Below are 13,407 nucleotides of genomic sequence, written 5' to 3'. Positions count from 1 at the left end.
CCAACCGCACCAGCATATGGTCTCACAAGGGGTCTGAGGATCTCATCTCGGTACCTAATGGCAGTCAGGCTACCTCTGGCGAGCACATGGAGGGTTGTGCGGCCCCCCAAAGAAATGCCACCCCACACCATGACTGACCCACCGCCAAACCGGTCATGCTGGAGGATGTTGCAGGCAGCAGAAAGTTCTCCACGGCGTCTCCAGACTCTGTTACATCTGTCACGTGTTCAGTGTGAACCTGCTTTCATCTGTGAAGAGCACAGGGCGCCAGTGGCGAATTTGCCAATCTTGGTGTTCTCTGGCAAATGCCAAACGTCCTGCACGGTGTTGGGCTGTAAGAACAACCCCCACCTGTGGACGTCGGGCCCTCATACCACCCTCGTGGAGTCTGTTTCTGACCGTTTGAGCAGACACATGCACATTTGTGGCCTGCTGGTGGTCATCTGCAGGGCTCTGGCAGTGCTCCTCCTGCTCCTCCTTGCACAAAGGCGGAGGTAGCGGTCCTGCTGCTGGGTTGTTGCCCTCCTACGGCCTCCTCCACGTCTCCTGATGTACTGGCCTGTCTCCTGGTAGCGCCTCCATGCTCTGGACACTACGCTGACAGACACAGCAAACCTTCTTGCCACAGCTCGCATTGATGTGCCATTCTGGATGAGCTGCACTACCTGAGCCACTTGTGTGGGTTGTAGACTCCGTCTCATGCTACCACTAGAGTGAAAGCACCGCCAAAGGTGACCAAAACATCAGCCAGGAAGCATAGGAACTGAGAAGTGGTCTGTGGTCACCACCTGCAGAACCACTCCTTTATTGGGGGTGTCTTGCTAATTGCCTATAATTTCCACCTGTTGTCTATTCCATTTGCACAACAGCATGTGAAATTTATTGTCAATCAGTGTTGCTCCCTAAGTGGACAGTTTGATTTCACAGAAGTGTGATTCACTTAAGTTACATTGTGTTGTTTAAGTGTTCCCTTAATTTTTTTGAGCAGTGTATTTTATGCTTTTTAACCTATTAAGCTTTTTGTATTTTTTTCCCCCAATCTTCACTTAAATGGGACTTTTTTCAACATTCTAAATCATTCCCCATTGTTAGACAGTCACATGACTTCCAACAGTTCATTCACTGTAAACAATGCCATTTTTGACACAAATCAGCTACTTTGACCACTTTCCCAACAACTTAGGCAAAAGGTTAGAGCATATGAAATGTCCTCTGCTTGTCTGCTATTCAAGTCCGAAATCAGAACATAAATATATTTTGCCACTCAAAGGGTGGAGCTGTTTTAGTAACCGTGTCAACTGTAAGCAGGTGACGCCAACCTTTGTCCTATAGTGATTATGAACCCATAATTCATCATCACGATATATTTGTTGGTCCCATGTTTCATGAGCTGAAATAAAATATCCCAGAGATGTTCCATACGCACAAAAAGCTTATTTCTCTAAAATGTTGTGCAGGCTGTGGAAGAGCTATTTGACCAAGAAGGAGAGTGGTGCATCAGATGACCTGGCCTCCACAATCACCCGACATCAACCCAATTAAGATGGTTGGGATGAGTTGGACCGCAGAGTGAAGAAAAAGCAGCTAAAAAGTGCTCAGCATATGTGGGAACTCCTTTAAGACTGTTGGAAAAGAATTCCAGGTGACTACCTCATGAAGCTGGTTGAGAGAATGCCAAGAGTGTGTAAAGCTGTCATCAAGGCAAAGGGTAGCTACTTTGAAGAATCTAAAATATATTTTGATTTGTTTAAGCCTTTTTTGTTTACTACATGATTCCATATGTGTTATTTCATAGTTTTGATGCCTTCACTACTATTCTACAATGTAGAAAATAGTACAAATAAAGAAAAACCCTGGATTAGGTGTGTCCAAACCTTTGACTGGTCCTGTACACTGATCAAAAATATAAACACAACATGTAAAATGTTGGTCCCATGTTTAATGAGCTGAAATAAAAGATCCCAGAAATGTTCCATATGCACAAAAAACGTATTTCTGTCAAATGTTGTGCCACTAATTTGTTTACCTCCGTGTTAGTGAGCATTTCTCCTTTGCCCAGATAATCCATCCACCTGACATGTGCGGCATATCAAGAAGCTGATTAAACAGCATGATAATTGCACAGATGCACCTAAAAGGCCATTCTAAAATGTGCAGTTTTGTCACATAACACAATGCTACAGATGTTTCAAGTTTTGAGGGAACGTGCAATTGGCATACTCACTGCAGGAATGTCCACCAGAGCTGTTGCCAGAGAATTGAATGTTAATTTCTCTACCATAAGCCGTCATGTATATCACGTACAACCACAGACCACGCCAGCCCAGGATATCCGCATATGGCTTCTCCACCTGTAAAATCATCTGAGACCAGCCACCCGGACAGCTGATGAAACTGTGGGTTTACACAACTGAAGAATTTTGCACAAACTGTAAGAAACCATCTCAGGGAAGCTCATCTGTATGCTCGTTGTCCTCACCACGGTCTTGGCCTGACTGCAGTTCGGCGTCGTAACCAACTTCACTAGGCAAATGCTCACTTTCGATGGCCACTGGCATGCTGGAGAATTTTGCTCTTCACAGATTAATCCCGGTTTCAACTGTACCGGGCAGATGGCAGACAGCGTGTATGGCGTAGTGTGGGCGAGTGGTTTGCTGATGTCAACGTTGTGAACAGAGTGCCCCATGGTGGCGATGGGGTTATGGTATGGGCAGGCATAAGCTACGAACAATGAACACAACGCGTTTTATCAATGGCAATTTGAATACACAGCGATACCGTGACGAGATCCAGAGGCCCATTGTCGTGCCATTCATACGCCACAGTCACTTCGTGTTTCAGCAAGATAATGCATGGCCCCATGTTGCAAGGATCTCTCCACAATTCCTGGAAGCTGAAAATGTCCCAGTTCTTCAATGGCCTGCATACTCACTAGACATGTCACCCATTGAGCATATTTGGAATACTCTGGATCGACATGTACAACAGCGTGTTCCAGTTCCCACCAGTATCCATCAATTTCACACAGCCATTGAAGAGGAGTGGTACAACATGCCACAATCAACAGCTTGATCAACTCTATGCAAAAAGGAGATGTGTCGCGCTGCATGAGGCAAATGATAGTCACTGGTTTTCTGATCCATGCCTCTACCTTTTTTTAAGGTTTCTGTGACCAACAGATGCATATCTGTAATCCCAGGCATGTGACATCCATACATTAGTGCATAATTCATGTATTTATTAACTGTAACTCAGTAAACTTTTTGAAATTGTTGCATGTTTATATTTTTGTTCAGTGTATATCACATATGATGGTATTGACCCCTATTGGCCAACCAATAATGTTATGCAGGTGAATGAGGACCCAAAAGCGACTTGGCGAAAACAGAGTTTTTAATCCAGAAAGAAACTTTACAAAACAAAAAGCATAATACTACTCGTAAAGACGAGAACAGACAGGAGACTTGATCGAGAACTGCAGGTTGCCTCGGGAAGGCACTTGAACCTAGCAGACTCAGACACCTGCTCACCACGCAGCATCTGAGGGAAACACGACACGACAGGGCAAAACATAGACACAGCACGGTGAATTATAGATGAGGATCCGACGGGGCAGGAACGGAAAACAAGGAGAGAAATAGGGACTCTAATCAGGGAAAAGGATCGGGAACAGGTGTGGGAAGACTAAATGATTGATTAGGGAAATAGGAACAGCTGGGAGCAGGAACGGAACGATAGAGAGAAGAGAGAGCGAGAGAGTGAGAGAGGGAGGGGGAGAGAGAGGGATAGAAAGAGGGAAAGAACCTAATAAGACCAGCAGAGGGAAACGAATAGAAGGGGAAGCACGGGGACAAGACATGATAATTAATGACAAAACATGACAGTACCCCCACTCACCGAGCGCCTCCTGGCGCACTCGAGGAGGAACCCTGGCGGCAACGGAGGAAATCATCAATAAGCGAACGGTCCAGCACGTCCCGAGACGGAACCCAACTCCTCTCCTCAGGACCGTAACCCTCCCAATCCACTAAGTATTGGTGACCCCGTCCCCGAGAACGCATGTCCATGATCTTACGTACCTTGTAAATAGGTGCGCTCTCGACAAGGACGGGAGGGGGGGGAAGACGAACGGGGGTGCGAAGAAAGGGCTTGACACAGGAGACATGGAAGACAGGATGGACGCGACGAAGATGTCGCGGAAGAAGCAGTCGCACAGCGACAGGATTGACGACCTGGGAGACACGGAACGGACCAATGAACCGCGGAGTCAACTTACGAGAAGCTGTCGTAAGAGGAAGGTTGCGAGTGGAAAGCCACACTCTCTGGCCGCAACAATACCTTGGACTCTTAATCCTGCGTTTATTGGCGGCTCTCACAGTCTGTGCCCTGTAGCGGCAAAGTGCAGACCTCACCCTCCTCCAGGTGCGCTCACAACGTTGGACAAACGCTTGAGCGGAGGGAACGCTGGACTCGGCAAGCTGGGATGAGAACAGAGGAGGCTGGTAACCCAGACTACTCTGAAACGGAGATAACCCGGTAGCAGACGAAGGAAGCGAGTTGTGAGCGTATTCTGCCCAGGGGAGCTGTTCTGCCCAAGACGCAGGGTTTCTGAAAGAAAGGCTGCGTAGTATGCGACCAATCGTCTGATTGGCCCTCTCTGCTTGACCGTTAGACTGGGGATGAAACCCGGAAGAGAGACTGACGGACGCACCAATCAAACGACAGAACTCCCTCCAAAACTGTGACGTGAATTGCGGACCTCTGTCTGAAACGGCGTCTAACGGGAGGCCGTGAATTCTGAACACATTCTCGATAATGATTTGTGCCGTCTCCTTAGCGGAAGGAAGTTTAGCGAGGGGAATGAAATGTGCCGCCTTAGAGAACCTATCGACAACCGTAAGAATCACAGTCTTCCCCGCAGACACAGGCAGACCGGTAATGAAGTCTAGGGCGATGTGAGACCATGGTCGAGAAGGAATGGGGAGCGGTCTGAGACGACCGGCAGGAGGAGAGTTACCCGACTTAGTCTGCGCGCAATCCGAACAAGCAGCCACGAAACGGCGCGTGTCACGCTCCTGAGTCGGCCACCAAAAGCGCTGGCGAATAGACGCAAGAGTGCCTCGAACACCGGGATGACCAACTAACTTGGCAGAGTGAGCCCACTGAAGAACAGCCAGACGAGTGGAAACAGGAACGAAAAGGAGGTTACTAGGACAAGCGCGCGGCGACGCAGTGTGCGTGAGTGCTTGCTTAACCTGTCTTTCAATTCCCCAGACTGTCAACCCGACAACACGCCCATAAGGAAGAATCCCCTCGGGATCAGTAGAAGCCACAGAAGAACTAAACAGACGGGATAAGGCATCAGGCTTGGTGTTCTTGCTACCCGGACGGTAAGAAATCACAAACTCGAAACGAGCGAAAAACAACGCCCAACGAGCTTGACGGGCATTAAGTCGTTTGGCAGAACGGATGTACTCAAGGTTCTTATGGTCTGTCCAAACGACAAAGGAACGGTCGCCCCCTCCAACCACTGTCGCCATTCGCCTAGGGCTAAGCGGATGGCGAGCAGTTCACGGTTACCCACATCATAGTTGCGCTCAGATGGCGACAGGCGATGAGAAAAATAAGCGCAAGGATGAACCTTATCGTCAGACTGGAAGCGCTGGGATAGAATGGCTCCCACGCCTACCTCTGAAGCGTCAACCTCGACAATGAATTGTCTAGTGACGTCAGGAGTAACGAGGATAGGAGCGGACGTAAAACGTTCTTTTAGAAGATCAAAAGCTCCCTGGGCGGAACCGGACCACTTAAAACACGTCTTGACAGAAGTAAGAGCTGTGAGAGGGGCAGCAACTTGACCGAAATTACGAATGAAACGCCGATAGAAATTAGCGAAACCTAGAAAGCGCTGCAACTCGACACGTGACCTTGGAACGGGCCAATCACTGACAGCTTGGACCTTAGCGGAATCCATCTGAATGCCTTCAGCGGAAATAACGGAACCGAGAAAAGTAACGGAGGAGACATGAAAAGAGCACTTCTCAGCCTTTACGTAGAGACAATTCTCTAAAAGGCGCTGTAGAACACGTCGAACGTGCTGAACATGAATCTCGAGTGACGGTGAAAAAATCAGGATATCGTCAAGATAGACAAAAACAAAGATGTTCAGCATGTCTCTCAGAACATCATTAACTAATGCCTGAAAAACAGCTGGCGCATTGGCGAGACCAAACGGCAGAACCCGGTACTCAAAATGCCCTAACGGAGTGTTAAACGCCGTTTTCCACTCGTCCCCCTCTCTGATGCGCACGAGATGGTAAGCGTTACGAAGGTCCAACTTAGTAAAGCACCTGGCTCCCTGCAGAATCTCGAAGGCTGATGACATAAGGGGAAGCGGATAACGATTCTTAACCGTTATGTCATTCAGCCCTCGATAATCCACGCAGGGGCGCAGAGTACCGTCCTTCTTCTTAACAAAAAAGAACCCCGCCCCGGCCGGAGAGGAAGAAGGCACTATGGTACCGGCGTCAAGAGACACAGATAAATAATCCTCGAGAGCCTTACGTTCGGGAGCCGACAGAGAGTATAGTCTACCCCGAGGAGGAGTGGTCCCCGGAAGGAGATCAATACTACAATCATACGACCGGTGAGGAGGAAGGGAGTTGGCTCGGGACCGACTGAAGACCGTGCGCAGATCATGATATTCCTCCGGCACTCCTGTCAAATCGCCAGGTTCCTCCTGAGAAGTGGGGACAGAAGAAATGGGAGGGATGGCAGACATTAAGCACTTCACATGACAAGATACGTTCCAGGATAGGATAGAATTACAAGACCAATTAATTGAAGGATTATGACATACTAGCCAGGGATGACCCAAAACAACAGGTGTGAAAGGTGAACGAAAAATCAAAAAAGAAATAGTCTCACTGTGGTTACCAGATACTGTGAGAGTTAAAGGTAGTGTCTCAAATCTGATACTGGGAAGATGACTACCGTCTAAGGCAAACATGGGCGTAGGCTTGTCTAACTGTCTGAAAGGAATGTTATGTTTCCGAACCCATGCTTCGTCCATGAAACAACCCTCAGCCCCAGAGTCAATCAAGGCACTGCATGTAGCACCCGAACCGGTCCAGCGTAGATGGACCGACATAGTAGTACAGGATCTAGATGAAGAGACCTGAGTAGTAGCGCTCACCAGTAGCCCTCCGCTTACTGATGGGCTCTGGCCTCTTACTGGACATGAATTAACAAAATGTCCATCAAATCCGCAATAGAGGCACAGGCGGTTGGTGATCCTCCGTTCCCTCTCCTTAGTCGAGATGCGAATCCCTCCCAGCTGCATGGGCTCAGTCTCAGAGTCAGAGGAGGGAGATGGTTGCGATGCGGAGCAGGGAAACACCGTTGATGCGAGCTCTCTTCCACGAGCCTGGTGACGAAGATCTACCCGTCGTTCTATGCGGATGGCGAGAGCAATCAAAGAGTCCACACTGGAAGGAACCTCCCGAGAGAGAATCTCATCCTTGACCACTGTGTGGAGTCCCTCCAGAAAACGAGCGAGCAGCGCCGGCTCGTTCCAGTCACTAGAGGCAGCAAGAGTACGAAACTCTATAGAGTAATCCGTTATGGATCGATCACCTTGGCATAGGGAAGCCAGGGCCCTAGAAGCCTCCCCACCAAAAACTGAACGGTCAAAAACCCGAATCATCTCCTCCTTAAAGTTCTGGTAATTGTTAGAACAATCAGCCCTTGCCTCCCAGATAGCTGTGCCCCACTCTCGGGCCCGGCCAGTAAGGAGTGAAATGACGTAAGCAACCCGAGCTCTCTCACTAGAGTATGTGTTGGGTTGGAGAGAGAACACAATATCACACTGGGTGAGAAAGGAGCGGCACTCCGTGGGCTGCCCGGAGTAGCAAGGTGGGTTATTAACCCTAGGTTCCGGAGGCTCGGCAGGCCAGGAAGTAACAGGTGGCACGAGACGAAGACTCTGGAACTGTCCAGAGAGGTCGGAAACCTGAGCGGCCAGGTTCTCCACGGCATGGCGAGCAGCAGACAATTCCTGCTCGTGTCTGCCGAGCATGGCTCCTTGGATCTTGACGGCAGTGTTACGAGCCTCTGTAGTCGCTGGGTCCATTCCTTGGTCGGATCCTTCTGTTATGCAGGTGAATGAGGACCCAAAAGCGACTTGGCGAAAACAGAGTTTTTAATCCAGAAAGAAACTTTACAAAACAAAAAGCATAATACTACTCGTAAAGACGAGAACAGACAGGAGACTTGATCGAGAACTGCAGGTTGCCTCGGGAAGGCACTTGAACCTAGCAGACTCAGACACCTGCTCACCACGCAGCATCTGAGGGAAACACGACACGACAGGGCAAAACATAGACACAGCACGGTGAATTATAGATGAGGATCCGACGGGGCAGGAACGGAAAACAAGGAGAGAAATAGGGACTCTAATCAGGGAAAAGGATCGGGAACAGGTGTGGGAAGATTAAATGATTGATTAGGGAAATAGGAACAGCTGGGAGCAGGAACGGAACGATAGAGAGAAGAGAGAGCGAGAGAGTGAGAGAGGGAGGGGGAGAGAGAGGGATAGAAAGAGGGAAAGAACCTAATAAGACCAGCAGAGGGAAACGAATAGAAGGGGAAGCACGGGGACAAGACATGATAATTAATGACAAAACATGACAAATAAATAATACTTGACCAAACCGTTGGGCTATAGCACGAAATCGAATGCTACAACTGGACGAATCATAATGACATATAATGTTGTTGAAAGCCTAGGCCGAGGCTAAGTGCAGGCAAATATTTAATAATATTCCTTTCTGGTGGAGGAGCTCCAGCATGGAATAGGTGTGTGTGTCGCACACATGATGGAGCGGTGACAGCCTGATAAGGAACGTCCTCCGACGCCAGATGGTTGAAATGTCAAAACGATCTCTGAACCATTTATATTAATTTGGGGACAGGTCGATAAGCAAACATTTATGGAAATTTAGCTAGCTAGCGTGCTGTTGCTAGCTAATTTGTCCGGGGATATAAACATTGGGTTATTATTTTAAGTGAAATGCAAGTCATGGTGCTCTACTCTGACAATTCATCCACAGATAAAATGGTAAACCGAGTTAGTTTCTAGTGATCTCTCCTACTTCAGGCTTCTTCTTCTTCTTTGGACTTTATATGGTGGTTGTCAACCAACTTGAAGGTGCATTACCACCACCAACTGGACTGGAATGTGGACCTCAGTTCATCTTTCAATCACCCACGTGGGATATGCTCCTAAAAACCAATGAGGAGATAGGAAAGGCTGAACTTGCAGCGCATTAAGCATCACAAATAGACCCAAGTTCAATTTTAGCACCTGGCTACGCACACGCAATGATTGAATAACATGTATGTGTACATTTATTTTGCAACACGAGCAGTGTGATCAGCATGTTATCGTAGTGAGTTAGGTTAACATTATGGGCTGGATAGAGGCAGTCTGCCACGTTCAGAACTGAATAATAGTGGATTTATTTGCCTCATAAAATAATTGTATAAGAATAAATAAATAATAGTATAATAGCACAAACTATCGCTTATAAAGCTGTGATTTAAGAATAGCCTAGGCTATAGACTTTCATACTTGTTCTTTTTGAAAGTGGCAACTTTAGGACAACACCTTCTTAAGCTAGAACATTTGGGAACTTTAACTTCTCTTAAAGCTTTTATGATAGACCTAGTAGGAGGATAGGTTATTGGCCATTTGGTTTTTAACTTCTAATAAGCTTAAACTTTATTAAACTGGTCATTAGATGTTTTCTATAGGCTATTGATATTGTTTATTTTCTCTCATTATTACCCTGGCTACCTTTTACAATTTTTAGGCTATTCAAATAACTCTTTGAGCTTGAACTCTGTTACATTCATTGTTTGATCGGGAGAAAGCCCTGCATAAAATTATGAGTGTAGCCTACAGCCTAAAGTCCCATTCATAGCCTATCGAATGGAAAGAGAGGGGAATATAGGCAACCAATTATTTTTTTACAGCTAGACACAAGAAAGTCAAGGAGTGTCCGACAGAGATAGAGAGAGAAACAATATTTTCTGACTGGACATTTTGCGCTACTTGGGTGGAATTCTTCTCTCTGACTGGCCTACATTTCTCAATTGCGCTCTGTATATATATAAAAAAGTATTTATTTAAATAGGCTTTAGAAAATAGGAAAAGGCAAATTCCTCGGGAATGTCACTTGCGTGCTCCCCTGCTGTGTGCCGCGAGACGCCGTTCTTCACTGCGCAGCGCCAGTAAAGTTAAAAGGCTAAGGCATCATCTGTCACATCAATGTGTCATCACCATCGACTATTGCTGTCAATCATCGTCAGTAGACGATGCTATCTTAATATCACCCAACTGTAGTAGGCTAACTTCCCACTGACTGCCTTGAAACTTTGAATTTGTTAACTACAGCACAGGGGGAGCACATTCTAAGAATGACACAATTAGTCATTCATGTAACTTTTGACACATACACTACTTTGACCACTTTCCTAACAACTTCGTGTATTAAATATTAGTCTACTTCTCTGCTATTCAAATCAGAACAGAAATATATTCTAAGATATTATGAAATCTACTTCTCTGTGACCCAGATCTGAAATCAGAACAGAAATAGTTTCAACCAATCAATTGGTTCAACTACCACAAAAATACTTTTAACCAGATTTTTTTTTAACTTAATGCAAAATTACCATCTATTTTGAAAACGGTATTATTCACCAATAGTCTTCCTTGATAAGAATAATTTATTCTCTTGTGTGGCAGTATTTTGTCAGTAAAAGAAAATGTAGGCAAGTTCCAGACAGTTGCATGATTTGTAATATGATTCAACGATTGGCATTTTAGATGACAACCCAAACTCAGCCATCAAACTCCATTAAGCCTTTATTATGGTATTTAAACCGTGTCAGATTCTATCAGCAGCGTTTAGAAACCATGTCCATGACGTTTGTGTCTGTTGTTTTGACGGCTTCCTGTTAAACCGTCCCTTTGTCCTTTTGTGTTGAACAATAAAGGCTGGGTGTGTCGGTGTAGACACGTTACGTGTCCCTCATTCCACATATTCAGAGCAAGTGAATCTGTCTCAGTTCCCCAGGGAGTGCTTTCGCTTTCTCCCTCCATCTCTCTCTCACTCTCTCTCCTTCCTCCTCTCTATCTGTGAGTGGAGGGGGGGGAAATGCAGCACCGTAGCTATGGTAATTGCACCAGGCAGGTGCTCACAGAGCTGAAGCATTTTAACCCTCACAGACGTTGCAGATCTGCTGAGAAACCCACTCAGTAGATGGTATACTGCCAATGAAGTCACATGCTGCGGGCTATAGATAAGAGAATCAATGATCGGAAAGAATTCCATCTTCCTGTCTGGTGGAGGGAGATATCCATCCACCATTTTGAATAAGATAGTCACTTTAATTTTGCCCTTGCTTGGCAGTCTTAAAAGAGCTCACTGAGAGGGTGTGTGTACGATCGTGTGCTGGATCGCAGCTCAGGTCTCTGGCAACCTATCCCCTTAACCCTCCCCCAGACCAATGACTAGCCTGTGTGCTTGTGGCCACTCCCCCTTCATGCTCTCCTTTTGTCTGTGGATAAAGCAGCTGCCTCTATCCCTGTTCAGCCATGGGAGCCGCAGGTCAGTACACACGCTTCTACTGCACTAGCTAAAGCTTTTCTCTCTTTGTGCAATCTGTAGATCAGATCACAATGCACATATGCTGCTGTATGTCAAGTCTCTCTGGCATTGCTGTCCTGCCTGTCTGTTTTACGGCTGCTTCGCTTGGTGCGTGTGTGAATTATTCTTTTTTTGCATCTCCATTTTAAGCAATACAGTAGATAAATGGCAAATCATAGTGAGTTTCTGACTAGTGACAGTGGATTTATAGGGAGTGGCACTCAGTCAGATATCCAGCCTTATTGAGTAGTTATTGATTACAGGGAAAGAGGTTACCGGTAGTCCGTATTGGTTATTGAGAAGGGAAGCTCAGTATTGGTGATTTGGGCAGATGATTATGGGGGTATGGCAAAATGTGCACCCGCCCCTCACTAAGTGAGAGGGTCAGTGGTGGTAAAATTAGAGTCCTTTCAGCACCCAGTTTTAGAACACCTTTTTGGCATCCATAGATGCCTGTTAGAAATCAAGATGGCCATCATCTCTGTGCCGCTCACAGCTCCACGGCTAAAATTAGAGCAGGAAGGCGGATGGGCAGACACGAGGGCTTAGGGAGGAAGGAGAAGACACCCAGAGCACGCAGCCGTTTTTCACTCCTCTATGGAACAGGAGCACAAACTCTTTGGAACAGGCTTTGTCTCCTCCTCCTCATAAAACAGAGGGCTTGCAGGTGTCACATCAACAGTTGAACATTGAAATGCATGAATGTACACTGAGCCACAGTCACTGGATGTGGAGGAGCTGGCTCACAACTGTGGGTGAACCAGACACTTTTCTCATGGAAACAAGCCTGTGTTTCCAGCCAACACAGGAGAGGGCTGTGGGGGTCACTTGAGCTGAGCTGGAACGGTACACTGACTCAGGCCTAATCCAGGGGTGACAAACCTCTGCCGTCTTTGTTGGGGGCTGAAAACATACTGAGTCTTATGCCCAAAATCCATAAATAGCAAGACATGGCGCCAGTCTTTTAAGACACCATTGAATTGGATGTATACTGAACATGGCAGGTAGCCTAGTGGTTAGAGCGTTGGGCCAGTAACCAAAAGGTTTCTAGTGTAACAGTATAATTTTAAACCGTCCCCTCGCCTATACCCGGGCGCGAACCAGGAACCTTCTGCACACATCAACAACAGTCACCCACGAAGCATCGTTACCTCAGAGCAAGTGACGTAACCGATTGAAATGCTATTTAGCGCACACCGCTAACTAAGCTAGCCGTTTCACATCCGTTACACTCACCCCCCTTTTGACCTTCCTCCTTTTTTTCCGCAGCAACCAGTAATCCGGGTCAACAGCATCAATGTAACAGTATAATTTTAAACCGTCCCCTCGCCCATACCCGGGCGCGAACCAGGGACCTTCTGCACACATCAACAACAGTCACCCACGAAGCATCGTTACCCATCGCTCCACAAAAGCCACGGCCCTTGCAGAGCAAGGGGAACTACTACTTCAAGGTCTCAGAGCAAGTGACGTAACCGATTGAAACGCTATTTAGCGCGCACCGCTAACTAAGCTAGCCGTTTCACATCCGTTACATTAGATCGAATACCCGAGCTGACAAGGTAAAAATCTGTCGTTCTGCCCCTGAACAAGGCAGTTAACCCACTGTTCCTAGGCCGTCATTGAAAATAAGAATGTGTTCTTAACTGACTTGCCTAGTTAAATGTAAAGGGTTGGTTTCATGAGCTGAAAG

The 13,407-nt window shown here is 46.8% G+C and overlaps 1 protein-coding gene across 3 annotated transcripts in view; it reads left to right on the top strand.

Moving 5' to 3' along the window:
* rtn1a (reticulon 1a) overlaps positions 1 to 13,407 on the top strand; it is a 50,472-nt gene that overhangs the window by 28,456 nt on the left and 8,609 nt on the right. Inside the window, exon 1 of one of the 3 annotated variants that reach the window (XM_046366949.1) lies at positions 11,543 to 11,675. The exons of the other annotated variants lie outside the window; for them this stretch is intronic. Coding sequence (XP_046222905.1) covers positions 11,663 to 11,675 — 13 coding nt within the window. The 5' untranslated portion in view covers positions 11,543 to 11,662. Of the gene's footprint in view, positions 1 to 11,542; positions 11,676 to 13,407 lie in introns of those variants that run through there. 3 annotated transcript variants of the gene reach the window in all.

The sequence above is a fragment of the Oncorhynchus gorbuscha genome, linkage group LG10, assembly GCF_021184085.1.
Source record: "Oncorhynchus gorbuscha isolate QuinsamMale2020 ecotype Even-year linkage group LG10, OgorEven_v1.0, whole genome shotgun sequence".
Taxonomy (NCBI): Eukaryota; Metazoa; Chordata; class Actinopteri; order Salmoniformes; family Salmonidae; genus Oncorhynchus; species Oncorhynchus gorbuscha.
Note: the sequence above shows the minus strand (reverse complement) of the source record. Positions and strands in the feature narration are given on the sequence as shown.